This window comes from Haliotis asinina, chromosome 8 (assembly GCF_037392515.1).
Source record: "Haliotis asinina isolate JCU_RB_2024 chromosome 8, JCU_Hal_asi_v2, whole genome shotgun sequence".
Lineage (NCBI taxonomy): Eukaryota > Metazoa > Mollusca > Gastropoda > Lepetellida > Haliotidae > Haliotis > Haliotis asinina.
Window position 1 is genome coordinate 1,640,429 of NC_090287.1, and position 16,110 is coordinate 1,656,538.

A 16,110-nucleotide genomic window follows, 5' to 3' on the forward strand; every position below is an offset into this window, starting at 1 on the left:
TTGCTTGCTTCCGTGTGATGCACACGGCGTACGTACAACCATGACAGAGATGAGTAAACAGTCGCTGAAAATAGTGTTTTGGCAATATTCAAGGATATTATCATGCGGAAATATTAGCTAATGGTAACCATGTCAACAGAAACCCCAAGGCGTATATACTGCAGGTCAAATAACTCTCTTATATCCGGATTTTGGTTTGTGGAGAGATTTGTGTCAGTGAGCTGAATATTTTGAAAGTTCCCCCGATCCCTAAATAGTAGCCGTTGTCTGATTGGTTAAATATATTTAACCGTCTCGCGTTTGATTGGACGGTCATTTCTCGCTCAAAGGTTACCTGACGCGACCTTTGTTAGACTCCGTGGTGGAGTGTAATTAAATGCACAGAGACTAAGTTTACTTGGACTGGGGACCTCGGACGTGACATCCTTCTCAGTATCAACAACTGTTTCACAGCCATGCTGGTGTTACTGCACGCAACGTAATGGACAGTGTTATTTCCATCAACATTATGTTTCTTTCTTAAAGAGGCCCTATATCTTCATCTCTCAAGTTCAGTGGGTCTGGGGTACACGATGTTAAGACAAGGCTCTAGATAAGGGCCGTATCGGCGTATGTACGGATAATAGATATGCACGATATGGTAGGAGAAAAAAAAAACCCAGAAAAACGTAGCAGATACGCACAACAATGGTGTACGATCTTAGAATCAATTACGGGCGTATTTATCTGAAAAAGTATTGCTTTATTGTTTATTGACCTGTTTACACAAGAATAGCAATGTTGTGGTGCATATATGAAACGAAACGCGAGATTACTTACACGCCATTAAATTCCATTCAGTACTCGAACTTTTCCCAGTACTCTTATATTGAAAAAATAAGGCGTATGTACTCATCATGTTGAAAAAATATCTGGAGCCCTGTTAAGGGTATTATATTTTCAAATGTTTTGGCTTAAGTTTTCTTTGTTTTTTAAATCTCAATAACTGACATTCTTTGGCAAGCCCTGATGGCATTATGTGGATGGTGCTTACATAAATGTTTAAATAATGGTTAATAATTCAGTGCAAAAATAACAATGGAAATTTGCACCTATTATTGAACGCAAACGAACAGATCATCTCAGTATTTCCTTTCGTTGTCATAGTGACCTACAATAGAAGAATAAGGAACGAATCAAAATTAGGTACCCGCAACTACCAAGGCAGTTTTATTTTTTTTACTTATTTTTATTTTATTTTTATTTTTTTGTGAGAAGAAACAAACAACACGACCAGTAATGAAATCAGCTACCATCGATGCGTACTGTTACTGTTTTCGTTAATATGTCAGTTTGTATGTTTTAACAAAACTAAAATCTTGACACAGCTGCTGCATAGCCTAAAATGCACTGTACGTGAAATGAATTCAACTGACTATGTTGTGAAGACGTCGAAAGTTACCGGTTTCTGGGCTTTTCCGATCCGCACCGAACGACATGCTAAGAAATGTTCAAATGTAAACAAACTACAATGTGTCAGGACCAAATGATGTAAGGGTTATAAACCATGACCATTTAAATGATAAGACAGGTCGACTTCATGAACATTTACAACTTGGAAATAACTGAATCTTACGAAATTTTGGACTTTGTCTTAACCGGAATCGACTGTCTGAGGAGGAAATGGTATTACTAACTGATGACGACCAACTTCCGGTTGAGCAGACACTACTTGCCCCCTGTGATTAAGACAGGACGTGAACTGTGATTGACACGTGTGGATGACGACACGTCAGACCAGAATTCACGTGGCTTCTACAATCAAGGAAATATGTGATTGCTGTAGGTGTGTGAAGGTAACAGGAAACAAGACATTGAATGATCCAACACGAATCTCGTGTGAATGTAGTATTTTAGCCATTTCCATAATGCAAAGTAATTGAACAAGAATCAAGTACTTACTATTACATCCCCATGCAGTGCCATCATGTCAGATGATACAGTGAGCTAGTGCTCTGCACATTTATACCCGCATATGTTAACAGCTGCATGTTACCATAAATCGCAGATACATCCGGTTAACACATCCATGGTGCAGAACAATATCCTACTCACTATGGTTGAGAGATGTGTTAAATGTATAGTATATTTTCCTAACACCAGTGGAACAGATGGAATATACTGGCCATAAAATACAGTTATCACCAAAAAGCATGGCCTGTGTTTGAAAATACAAAGAGATCTCGAACCAAACACGATACGAGGAATAATCATAGTGAGTGAGTGAGTTTAGTTTTACTTCTGTGCGAGCAATATTCCCATAATATCAAGGTAGGGGACACCAGGAATAAGCTTCACACATTGTACCCATGTGGGGAAACGAACCCATGTCTTCAGCGTGAGGAGAGAACGCTTTACCCATTAGGCTATCTCACCGCCCAAGGAGTACTTCTAAAAGATACAACGAAAGCAATAATATGAAGGGACCACTTGAGAACATTCTCGACACTAAGTGTTCGCGTGGAAAGAAAGTATCTGTTCCCTAGTGTAACACCAGCATTTACGTTTTTGTGCACAGTCCATTTTGGCTCAAAAGCGGACCGATGAATTGCAATGATACCTTAGGGATACTGCTTCACGTCTGCATTCGCGTTATCATGCAACAGTGATGTCACTTTTAAATGCTAAAGAACGCCAGAGAGCACTAGGGAATATTGAGGCAGGTTGGAGCCTCCAACGCGCAGCCAGGCATGATGGAGCATATCAGTCCACCATTTACAGAATGCTTAAACCGCTATCAGCAGACAAACATGTCGCTGACCACCCTTGTAGCGGACGTCCACGTGTAACGTCATACCGGCAAGAACGCTTCATTGTGAACTGTTATTTGCGAAATCGTTTCATATCAGCTACCACACCAGGTCGTAACAATATAGGAAGACACAAAAGACCCATCAGCGACAATACTGTACGTCTTCGTATCACTCTGGCTGCTTTACGTTGCCGTCGTTGGTATACGTTTGACGCCACGACACAGACGTGCTCAGCTGAACTGGGTGGCAATCTATCGCAACTGGCGTAATGGACAGTGACAGAACATCGTCTTCTCAGATAAAAATCGATACAAGATACCGCAGAGGGCAGAGTGAGAATATGGCGCCATCGAAGTGAAAGATTCTCAGAACCCTGTGTTTTAGAGATAACTCGCTGGGAGGGCCTTCCCTTCTATTTCGGGGCGATATAAGCTGGATATGTCATGTTCCACAATGGGCAAGGCGGTGGTAGGAGTGTTACCGCGCAGCGCTACATCAACGAAGTGTTGAGACCAGTAATTCGTCCAGTTTTTGCTCAAAGAAATGCCATATTTTCACTCATTGTCAATATCATTTCACACTGTTCGCGTTTCTTTTGGCGGGGAGTGTATGATATTCAATGAAACACTGATCATAAACAAAACGTCAGACCAACTCTGTTAGTTTTTTTTTTCAGAACTATGTCCTTAAAATAAAAATGTTTTCAAACTATTACCATAAGTATTGACACAGTTCACAGTTTGTCACAGTCAGGTGTGCGAGATATTATGTAGACAGCAATGACTAACTTTTGTCGGCACTTGAGCACGTGCTTATCGAAAGCCCGACTGTCCTTTTCCTTGCACTTCTCCCTCGTATAGGGAAAGGGTTGGGTGTACTGGGAGGGGTTCAAGTAGGGAAAGGGTTGGGTGTACTGGGAGGGGTTCAAGTAGGGAAAGGGTTGGGTGTACTGGGAGGGGTTCAAGTAGGGAAAGGGTTGGGTGTACTGGAAAGGGTATATGTGCGGAACATATTCGTCGAACAGGAAGGGGTACATGTAGGGAAGGGATTGTGTGTACTGGAATGTAGAATGAAAGTCGTAGCCCCAGATTAGTACGTGTGAGTGAATATGGTTTAACGCTGTTTCATATGCCTGCAACATCATGGTGGGGACACCAGAAATGGCTTTCACACATCTGACTGTGTGAACCGTTTGACCGACATTCCGGAAGTCAATGGGTTAATAACGAGGAGTATAACTTTATGTATGCAGTGGCATGTGCTCCTGTGCATAGAGCTCAGGTCACGAATCAGGTGAAGTTATTGAGTCGCAGAGAATCATGGAATGGGTGATGTGTTTGGCAGCCTGACTCCTGAAAGTTTCTTGAAGCATATGTGATACATTTGGCTTTGCCTTTCCTCTGTTCACTCAGCAGAAAAATGGGTACCAGAGAGATAGAGCCATGTAACAATAACCATCTAGCATCTAACAGGCAGCTTGGGCTGTCTGGGGTAAAAATAATCAGATTGAGTGCTTTGAGCATGTATTGTGCATTGTGCTAACTTCTTAAGCAAAATATGTGAATGAAGAGTGCTGCAAGACCTGCTGGATTGCTGGTCAGGGTCAGTGACATGTCATTGCATCCCCATTGCATCCCCATTGCATCATAGATTAAGGCTCATGCTGTTGGTCACTGGATTGTCTGGTCCTGGCTTGATTATTTACAGACTACCACTATATAGCCGAGTGCAGCATGAAACCTAACTAACTCACTCACTCTTCTTTCTGACCATCATAACTTACTCCAGGAATAAGTACCCAATCAGTGTTATTGTGCAGGTACAAGATCACATCTGACATGTTCTTGATGAAGACCATAACACTTGTGATGAAACAAAATAACAGTTTCAGTTTAAATGTTTTTTGAATGCTTTTAAGTTATATAAACGTGAGATTGTTCTTACAAAAAGTATGGTGGCCATGAACAAATATATCTATGACTGATATTTAATACTTGACAGAATTAAGATGAATTCAGGTAAGAAATAGTGAATTGCATGTTATGGCATGTGTGGTTTCAAACCTTTCAGTCAGGCATTTGAACAATTACGATTGTTATGACACTTTTTTCCGACTTCATGTATGTTGGAAAATTTGGGTTTGGACACTTGGACAATACAATATTTGCGTTTGTGTCACATTCAACGACATTCCATTCCAAAGTTGCATATATTCCTGTCCAAGTCAGCAACTGGAACTGCACTCCGACATGCTGACTCTCGATTTGCCCCTGACATCAACAACAGGACTGATTCAGACACATGAGGTAACTGTGAGGAGCTTTGTGTATGCCAGACGTCCAGCATATGTCTGTAAACTACAGCAAGTCTCATGACTCAAGGCTGTAAGCTGTGTGTCACGTCATCCTTGCTGGCATGTGTCCATCTACAACAGTCTGACGGATGGCTGGAAGATTTGTGTAGAATGTCATACCATATTCTTGTTCCACATCTACTGTCTTGTAGTAGAGGAGATGATGTCTTACCTCCTGAAATCAAATCAAAATATCACAATCACTGCTAGGTATTTTTACTGTGACCCTAGGAAGGGTACTAGGGATTCTAATCTACCACATGATTGATTGCAGGGAATTGATTCTGGGAATTGATTCTGTTTCCCATTTTCTTTTTTCATATTTACTTGAGAGTCTCCTTGCGTTCATTTGCATTTATTCACAGTATACAATTCAATTCTAAATTTGAACTGAGTGAAGAATATATGCCACAAACAGACAGAAATAATAAACTACAAAAAAATCCTAACCTCATGTTTACATGCCATTAACTGGCGCCACATTCTGTCCCTAGGTCTTTGATTAATTTGGTCAGCCTGGTAGTAGAGGAATCGGTTGACATGGTGGATAGCTGTCAGATACATGATTGGTGCCCACGTTGGCCGCACTGTCTGTGACACTAGACACTGGAAATACAGCTGCAGCAGGGGGAGGTCACTTTCATCAGGAGTCAGGAAACGCTCAACTGGTACTACAACCTGGAGCAGTAGCAGAAAACAATCAGACACAAGTTTTCAATGTTCCACATAAACCAGATGGTTGCAGTCAAAATGCAACCAAATGTTTAATAATCACTTTAACATGCAGGAGCATGTGGCAACACAGATGAGATAGAACTGTTGACAGAATTACTGGAAAACCCTGTGAGGAGGCCCAGGCTTTGATCAGGCACACCCTGAGAGGAGACCTACTCTGGGAGGAGGTATGGGCTGGGAGGAGGCCAATCCCGAGAGGAGACCCACACTGTGAGGAGGCCCATCCCTAGGGGAGACCCAACATGAGAGGAGACTTAACATGGGGGAAGACCCAAACTGAAAGGAAGCCTAGGCGGGGAGGAGACCTATCCTGAGAGGAGGCCAGGCCTGGGAACAGTCTAAGTAAACGTAGTCTCAGTTTATTTCATTACACTCCACCACTGAGTCTAATAAAACCTAGTAGAAGGTTGCATCAGGTAACCTTTGAGCGACCAATCAAATGCGAGACGGTTAAATAGACTTAACCAATCAGACAACGCCTACTATTTAGGGATCGGAGGGACTTTAAAAATATTCAGGTCACTGACACAGGTCTCTCCACAAACCAAAATCCGCATATAACACAGTATATACGCTTTGGGGTTTTTGGTTGACAGTGCTACCATTAGCTAATATTTGCACAAGATAACATCCCTGAATATTGCCAAAACACTATTTTCAGCGACTGTTTACTCACCGCTGTAATGGTTGTACGTAAGCCATGTGCATCACCTGGAAGCGAGTGTACGCTAAATAGCATTCGGAATCGTTCGGGTACAAACCTTTCCGAGATAAAAAGTTCAAAAGGTATGTGCGAATGTGCACTTTCGTGACTTGGCAAGCTGTGTTCTGATTGGTCATTCTCAAAGGTTACTTGACGTGACCTGCTATAAGGTTTTGTTAGACTCAGTAGTGGAATGTAACGAATAAGGATAAGTTTACTTAGACTGGGCCTGGGAGGAGACATATCCTCGGAGGAGGCCAGCCTTGGAGGAGAACTAACCTGAGAGGAGGCCAGGCCTGGGAAGAGAACTAACCTGAGAGGAGGCCAGGCCTGGGAGACCTAACCTGAGAGGAGACGAGGCTGGGAGGAGATCTCTAAGAACACCCAAAGAATTCAAAGTGTGATATATACGTTTGACAACATGTTATGCTTGAGTAGATAGTTGAAACAGACTGTGAAGGTCAAGGTGTGTTTGACCACAGAAAGTTCATCATCGAAGGATAGATGGACAGGGGACAGAATGGTTAATGATCTCATCGAGGAAGAATGTAGGTATGTACACAACATTGACAAGTTTTTGTAGAAGGACCCCCATTTAGACAAAATACTGATGGCCACAAAGACCTGACTGCAATGAAGTTTGAAAATCATATTCATAGTTTCTTGTCACGGTTACATTTCTTCATCATAATTAGTAAATGGAAAAAGGGAACTACATGTTCATTGTGTACATTCCACTGTGGAACACATGCAAATAGAAACTGGAAACATTGTATGTCAGACTTGGATGACAACTAGAAACTGGAAACATTGTATGTCAGACTTGGATGACAACTAGAAACTGGAAACATTGTATGTCAGACTTGGATGACAACTCAGTCACATCTGTCACATACATCAGTATAAAGAACACAATAATTACACTTTCCTGTTCACAAGATAAGCTTAATTCAGAACATGAACAAACTTCCATAGATTCTTTTGAAAGTCACAGGAAAAGTTTAGACTTTGTTCCTTCTAACAACTGCCATTATGACAAAACTAAATGCACATTCTTTTTGGCTAACAGTCATGTTGTTTATGCAGTTTGAATTTCAGATGAAAATATGTCTGACACTGGAAGACTCTACCTGTTTAATTGGCACCCTGAATGTCCTCAGAACCGCAGCTTTCTCCCCCCACACCAACCTCCGCATCTGAACGCTGTGTCTCCGCTGCAGTGGTAGCAACACATAACAGGCAAACAGTGAGTCTCCGAATGAAACTGACTCGTACTGCTGTAGCAGCTCACTGAATCTGGAACACACAACCATCAATATTGTATGTCGCTGTTTGCCATTCAGGAGTGATCTTCAGCCAAGTCTTCAGTCAGATTCTAGTCATGACTGTAATAAGCATGTCAACTTACAAGTCGTAGAAGGAAGAGAGGCCTGGTATGTCCTCTGTGAAGTCCAGACGGTCAAGAGCTGCGGGCTTGGTGTACTCCTGTAGCAGCGCCGCCAGGTAGCGGCTCACACCCCTGTCCAAGAAGAGGTCATTGCCTGTAGAAGATGGAACAGAACATCAGCACTTTCCTAGGAACCACATAATCAATCCCACAGACCATGGAGGATAGATGCCCAATACAGCTAATGCAAGTCTAGATTAACAGTGTTTCAGGGGAAGTATATACCTGCTGAATTCAGAGAGGTTCTAATTATCAATGTTATCTAATTTCCAGGATCACTCACAAGTCACAGGGTACCATGAAATGACAATGAACACCTCAAAATCCAAAAATGAACCCATTGAGGACTGTTGACCATCTTACCAGCCATGAAGGTGCACATGACCCTGGTGACCTTGAGGGTGATGGACACCACACCAAGTATGTGCGACCTCCAACACTCCAGCACATACACCCAGTACAGCACATCGGCTGCCATGGCAATCAGATGGGGGGGTACACACTCCTCAAATGATGTTCCTCTGCAATACAGAGGCCACAGTTAGGCGGTAACACTGACGCTATTTCTTACTGCTGATAATGGAGAATAGATTGTCATTCCCACAAACTACCAACCATCAGTACACTTTTCTTTCTACACATCTTCAAACTCAGACAAGAGTCATCAGATGATGACATATTCCCCCAGCCCCTACATATTTGAAAGGACAAATCATCTGACAGTTACTTAATGCCTTTGTTTTGCAGAAAAATATTGAACAGTTTATGAGTTCTGCTCCAGAAACGAAGCCCATCTCTCTATTAGACTAACATCAAAATGTTACATGGAAAAACAAACAAAAAAATAAAAATGCCAAAACTCTGTAAATAGCAAAGGACACAACTATAGGTTGAGATAATTATATCGGTCAAGTTTGATCTAAAAATATTGAACAGTTTCTGAGTTATGCTCCGGAAACAAAATGACTAAGGACGGACGGACGGACGGACGGACGAACAGACGAGGCGTCAACTATATCCCCCTGGATTACATGCAGGAGGATAAAAATCACAACAGGTCTGAATTGCCAACACTGTACAGTTTGGCACAGTGCTGAGAATCTACATACCACCATGATGTTCCTGGAGGATGGGAGACTACCACTAACTTACGGAGTTGAAGCTTTCACATAGAGCTGTATAAGGGGCAGGTACATCCAGTCACAAGGCAGCACACTTCCACCTGAGCTGCGACTCATAAGACTGTCTGTGTAAAATGTGTTGCAAGTCAGACGGTTCCTGTGAACAGGAAAACACAGCAGTATCATTAAACAGTGTGAAAAAATTGGAACAATGGTTCATTCATCATCAAATTACAGGAGACTCTAAACGGACATTTTCTTCACAAACATAGTTGCTATTTGTTTTAAAACAAGACCAAGGTCCAACGAATGTTTAGTGACATCTGTATGTAGCCTATGTAGCCTGTCTGCTTGTCTCCACAGACAGGAGCTAAGTCAACCAAGAAGCCTGTCTGCTTGTCTCCACAGACAGGAGCTAAGTCAACCAAGAAGCCTGTCTGCTTGTCTCCACAGACAGGAGCTAAGTCAACCAAGAAGCCTGTCTGCTTGTCTCCACAGACAGGAGCTAAGTCAACCAAGAAGCCTGTCTGCTTGTCTCCACAGACAGGAGTAAGTCAACCAAGAAGCCTGTCTGCTTGTCTCCACAGACAGGAGCTAAGTCAACCAAGAAGCCTGTCTGCTTGTCTCCACAGACAGGAGCTAAGTCAACCAAGAAGCCTGTCTGCTTGTCTCCACAGACAGGAGCTAAGTCAACCAAGAAGCCTGTCTGCTTGTCTCCACAGACAGGAGTAAGTCAACCAAGAAGCCTGTCTGCTTGTCTCCACAGACAGGAGCTAAGTCAACCAAGAAGCCTGTCTGCTTGTCTCCACAGACAGGAGCTAAGTCAACCAAGAAGCCTGTCTGCTTGTCTCCACAGACAGGAGCTAAGTCAACCAAGAAGCCTGTCTGCTTGTCTCCACAGACAGGAGCTAAGTCAACCAAGAAGCCTGTCTGCTTGTCTCCACAGACAGGAGCTAAGTCAACCAAGAAGCCTGTCTGCTTGTCTCCACAGACAGGAGCTAAGTCAACCAAGACTGTCAGCTGGGTTTTGAACACTGTATGGTCTTAACACATGAGAAGCTGAGGTGAATCAAACCTGGATGCTGTGACTGCTTGCTGGTTGTCCTGGAAGGCCGAGAGGTACGTTGCTCGGATACCAGGCAGTTTGGTGTATACCTCAGATAGCAATAGACTGCGGTTGGCAGTTATCTCCCTTTCAGTTGCACTCTTCAGGTGGGAAGTCTCGGCAAGCGTCATCTCTCCCAGATCCTCAAAGACAAGTCCATCTTCCTTCCCATCTCTGAAATGATGACCACTGATGTGAGGTCAGGAGTGAATGGGAGCCTACTAAAAAAAACAACCCATCACAGTCAGCTGGCCTTTAGTTATAACACCCCATCACAGTCAACTAGCTTCAGTTATAACACCCCATCACAGTCAACTGGCCTTCAGTTATAACACTCCATCGCGGTCATCTGGGCTTCAGTTATAACACCCCATCAAAGTCATCTGGCCTTCAGTTATAACACCCCATCACAGTCAACTGGCCTTCAGTTATAACACTCCATCGCGGTCATCTAGCCTTCAGTTATAACACCCCATCAAAGTCATCTGGCCTTAAGTTATAACACCCCATCACAGTCAACTGGCCTCTAGTTATAACACTCCATCACAGACATCTTATGGCAGCCATTAAGTGGCTGCAATGATAAATGGGTCTGTGCTATCTGTAAAGCTGTGGCAAGTAAGTATGACATTAGAAACACATCAAGACGGTGCCAAGTCAACGCACATGATATTTCATTGCAAACATCTGAATCCTCATCTGTGAACCCATTAACATGTAGTCTAATCCAACACAAGCCAAACACTTAATTAATTTACATAGGCTCTCCTAGTGTGTTAATGCGGTCTGAAATTCAACTGATTAGTACAGTGACTTAAGCATGATTCAACTGATCATCACTGCTGACTGTTCAAAATTAGATGGATTAGGCTGTAACTGTTAAAAATGGAGAACAAGAGATGTTTCTCCTGATCACAAGCATCTTGGACCTGCAGTAATATAAATACACTGGACCCATACTTGCAAACCAAGTTTTTAAGAAAGTGTAGCATTAGAAAAATAGTAATTTCATTGTTAAAAATTGCTTAGCTTGAAAACTGAAAGGTTTTCATACATGTCTATGGAAACAGAGAAAAATATGTTGATCGTGATAAGCAGTCTCTTTCACAGACAACACTCAATGTCTGTTGTATGACACCAATGTGTCTGCCTGCATGTCTGCTAATGACAATATGCAATAAATAATTTCAATCATTAACCACGTGCAACTTGAAATTAACACCTATACGGCATAAACAAGTCACTCATTTATGGCCTCGTGTAACTGAGTTCTGCCCCTGTGATATTATGTAACAGATGGGCACTTGTACAAATGATATGGGTTTTTATTACGTCTGTGGGTTATCAACTGACTGGATCAGACAGAAATCAATGCAAACTCAGTTTGTTAGCTTTAAATTCTTTGTTGTATATGGACGAACAACAGTTTCCAGCCATGTATTTACAAAACCCAACATCTCTAAACACATTCTTTATGGATAACAACTCTTTTTATACTAAATGACGTGATGTTTTGGTATGGATTGTTGTACCACAGTCAGTCTTGCTTGACAATGGTTTGGATTGTTGTGCCACGGTCAGTCTTGCTTGACAATGGTATGGATTGTTGTACCACTGTCAGTCTTGCTTGACAATGGTATGGATTGTTTTACCACGGTCAGTCTTGCTTGACAATGGTATGGATTCTTGTACCACTGTCAGTCTTGCTTGATAATGGTATGGATTGTTGTACCACTGTCAGTCTTGCTTGACAACGGTATGGAGTGTTGTACCACTGTCAGTCTTGCTTGACAACGATACGGAGTGTTGTACCACTGTCAGTCTTGCTTGACAATGGTATGGATTGTTGTACCAATGTCAGCCTTGCTTGACAATGGTATGGATTGTTGTACCAATGTCAGCCTTGCTTGAGAATGGTATGGATTGTTGTACCAATGTCAGTCTTGCTTGACAATGGTATGGATTGTTGTACCACTGTCTGTCTTGCTTGACAATGGTATGGCTGAGACAGGGCGCTGCCACTTTTGAAAAGCATGAAGTCATGCGCTAATTCCGCTTGAATTAATGAGATTATGGTTTGTTTTCATCAAGTTAGAAAATCAAAACTACTTTCTTCTGATAGTAACATATGTATTTGAATCATGACCAAAAGGATTTTGCATGACACAACTTGTAACATAACAACTTTTTCCACGGAAGCGAGGCGGGGTCAAAGTGAAAATACTGCGCAATAAATTTCTTCACTTGCTAAATTCATTTGCTTCGTAAACGTTCACTCACCAGTATGTACACACTTGTTAATGTACGGCTTTATATTTGGTCTTATAATCCTAATTACTTTATAATCATACTTGTATGCATTTTGAAACTTAATAAAAAGAAGCGATCTGCTGATACTTATGTATCGAATGTATGGTTTGACAATGTAAATCATAATTCACACGCACATCCTAGTATATGTTGTCTGTATTATTACACTTCACGACCAAAACAATGATTATGTTGAATGCTACGACAACAAAACAAAATGCCAATATTAAAATTAAAACAAATTAAAGGAGCACTGTCAGGCTATTACCTTGTTCGAGGAATGTATCTATCAATATCCACAAAAAAGTGATATATAATTCATTCCCACAATTCCCAAGTGATGTGTCTTTTAACAGTCTAATATACGAAAACATGATGTATTGTTTCAGGTTCTTCACACTGCTGTATAGTCTCATTGGTCACCCAAGATAGCACACCTGGCAACTAATTGCATAATGTGTGTCATTCTTTTAAAAAAGTAATTTAGTTAGCCAATAGTGAGCAATCAATCAATGTATTGGCAGTTAATCCTTTGAAAGAAGGGTGTTGTTTTTACATAGACACAGACATGACAGAGTGTATTCAGTATAGATTAGCAAATGTACATACATAAACACTGCCTTTTGGCAAATCCCCATTTAAATCCACATAAAAGTAAGTAATCAATCAGCGTGTAATCAGTTAATCCTTTGATTGATCCAGACACAAGAAACGTCAAATGGGGACCTTTGTCGGGTAATCTAAGTGGCGCTACCACTAATTATACCTGTTATAAATTCATTCACTGAGCATCAACTTGGTGATGACAAACAACATGTGGGTTTATACCACCTAACATGGATTACAACCTAGAGACACCAAGTGATTTTGACAGAATCGTCTATGAACTGAAGGGTTGTAACTCAGAAACTAGACAAAACAGGAGACAAAACTATATGATAGTAGATTGTGAGAACATATAGCTTTCATTTTGCTTAACAGCTGTCGTGATTTCAGGGTTGTACAAACCTGTAAACGAAATAGTTTACCCCCTGAAATGTAGATGAATTCTGCATAGACCCTCACAGACCCGCTGTGATAGGTTGAAATTTCGTTTGCCGATGAGAATTGTGCACTGTTGTCAAAAAGGTTGATTTAAGGTAATTAAAGATCGAAATGAGCAGTTTTCATGACAGGGTTTCATTTATAACGATGTCAGTGAGTGATTTATGCATTTGTACCCCCTAGAGTATATGTGATCTTTGACTGCAGCACATATGTAAGATAAGTTATTAAAGACAGAAACATCTGGAGAGTAAGACCAGTGTAAAACAAAGAATCAGTGCCAGTCTTTATACTGTCTGCAGAAAAGGCAGGAAAATAAACCTGAACAGAGAAACTCTTTGTTTTCGTCATGTAGGTTGCAAAATGGCGATCTACAGTGACTTGTTAAATATCAACCTGTACTCCTACAGCTGTTGTTCCTTTTCATGGGTCTTTGAAGACAAGATCAAGGGTTCTGATACTTGGCCAAGTCATGTTTTAATCATTATTAGTTTATGTAATTTCTGAATAAGATTGACATTTTATACTTATCCTGACTCATGCTTAATTGCTTATGTCCTCTTCCTGGCGAAGGTAGTGAACACCTAAAATCCCTTGAAGTTCCCTTCTTAAAGAAGCAGACGTAAAAATTACACTCGCCCACGAGTAGCTTCCCCTCTCGCGCACATGGTCAGCTGATCGTCCATGATAATCACTCTTTCCTATAATCACCCGACATAAGAATATGAGAATTCAGAGTGTCTGTGGCTGGGAGGGCTTTTGTCAATAGTCAGGATAAGCATAAAATATCAGTTTTATTCAGAAAATTACATATTTTTGCTTGATTACCTGACTCATGCTTAATTACTTACAGAATTCGACGGAAAAGGTGGTGGGTCAGACCACGCTGGATTCTGCTGACTGTCTGTTAATATTACGTCCAATTTTCCCCCCTAATGGGAACTTGTAACAGCGATAATCCGATCATGCTAGTTCTGAACCAACTAAATGTCAAGATACAGCGATCAAGATTAGTTGCGACCATTCTTCATGTAGAAGTATCTTCATTACGAGTACAATGTCCTAATCACTCATGCTAGTCTGTACAAGACATGCGCATAGACTTTCCACCATTATACTCTGCAGAGCGTCTGGCTTCCACAAGTCACGTGATAATTCGGGTGAGTTAAGTCAGCACCTTTGGGGGACTGTTAGTTGCTGAGCAACGATGAGCGGCCCAAACTGATGAATGCCAGAGACGTCCTCTGTGGATATGTCTCGAACCACTGTCCTCTAGACTTGGTATGTGCAATGTATATCTTCAATGCTCTGACTTGACATAATGATAAGTCTTGCGTATCATGAGGTCCCAAGATTGAAGACAAGGCTGGTATGCGGAACTGTCTGTCCGGTTGAACTGGCAGTTGATTCTTTGCAATGAAATCCCATCTTAGACCCAAATGAGCTGTTTCTTGGTGACTTGCATTAAACTTCATTCGATTAAAGTCTAGAGCATGAATTTCTGACATTCTTGCAGCTGTAGCCAAGGCAAGTAAAAAAAGCGTCTTTTGAGTCAGCGTTTCAACTGAGGTCCAATCGAGCAGCTCATACGCATCACTCATGAGATGTTGGAGTACAACATTTAGATCCCACGCAGGAGTTCTAAATCTGCGTTGTTGAAGGAGCATAGTAAGGCAAATGGCTCTGGTACTTTAGTCAGCTTGGTCCCTGTTCCCATGATGTAGACGACACAGACACGACACATCTGTTACCTGTGGATGTGTCCGCCTTCATCACCGTGAATCCCCTCTTTCTGGCGTATGCCTCAAATCGTTACCACTCATCATCATATAGTGTGCGAGTGGATTTCCGTAAGGCTAAAGTAACTGCTTTCGCTGCACTCGCCCAATATCCTCTGGTTTTAATATGGTCCATACATGAAGTTGGAACGCAAATGGTTTGCCGTGCCCCTGCTTTGTGTGGAGGTGGACGAGAAGATTCTTCCACTCTTGTAGTTGTAATACTGGTTGTCCGAACTCTTCTATAAGTGATGTAAACAATTTCTCGTTGGCCAGTAGGGCACGACCGAATGCCTAACTGATTAGCTGAAACACTTTCCAATGCAGCCTCCATTCTGTTGCTGATGGATGAAGAGGACGAGATAGGGCGTCTGCCATGATGTTGCAGGCTCCTGGTATGTGACATGCTTTTACTTGGAGGTTCAAACTGGTGACTAGGTCGAAAAGTTGAAATGTCAGGTGTAGCAGAGATAGTGATCTCGTTGACCCTTGTTTTGTTTATGTAGAAAGCCACTGTTGAGTTGTCCTTGTGGATCATTAATAGTTTGTCTCTCGACTATCGACTAGTAGTGGATGGCATGAATAACGGCTTTCATTTCCAACTGGTTGATGTGAAGAGCCTGTTCCTCTTTGTTCCAGATTCCTGCTGCTACCTCGTTCTCTAGATGAGCTCCCCATACTTGCAGAGATGCGTCTACATAGAGATAGTTGTTGAATACCGG

The 16,110-nt window shown here is 41.8% G+C and overlaps 2 protein-coding genes across 2 annotated transcripts in view; both read right to left on the reverse strand.

Annotated features, from left to right (window-relative positions):
- The window catches only part of LOC137293440 (uncharacterized), a 69,727-nt gene extending 67,694 nt beyond the window's left edge, over positions 1-2,033 (reverse strand). The window contains exon 1 of the mRNA XM_067823978.1: positions 1,942-2,033. Within this exon, the coding sequence (XP_067680079.1) occupies positions 1,942-1,968 (27 nt within the window). The 5' untranslated portion in view covers positions 1,969-2,033. The remainder of the gene's footprint in view (positions 1-1,941) is intronic.
- A 2,656-nt stretch (positions 2,034-4,689) lies between these two features.
- Positions 4,690-16,110, reverse strand: part of LOC137294006 (RNA polymerase II-associated protein 1-like) — a 67,273-nt gene continuing 55,852 nt past the window's right edge. Inside the window, exons 25-31 of the mRNA XM_067824919.1 lie at positions 10,227-10,430; positions 9,183-9,308; positions 8,394-8,551; positions 7,992-8,124; positions 7,714-7,879; positions 5,596-5,823; positions 4,690-5,320 (exon numbers count right to left, since the gene is read on the reverse strand). Coding sequence (XP_067681020.1) covers positions 5,189-5,320; positions 5,596-5,823; positions 7,714-7,879; positions 7,992-8,124; positions 8,394-8,551; positions 9,183-9,308; positions 10,227-10,430 — 1,147 coding nt within the window. The 3' untranslated portion in view covers positions 4,690-5,188. The remainder of the gene's footprint in view (positions 5,321-5,595; positions 5,824-7,713; positions 7,880-7,991; positions 8,125-8,393; positions 8,552-9,182; positions 9,309-10,226; positions 10,431-16,110) is intronic.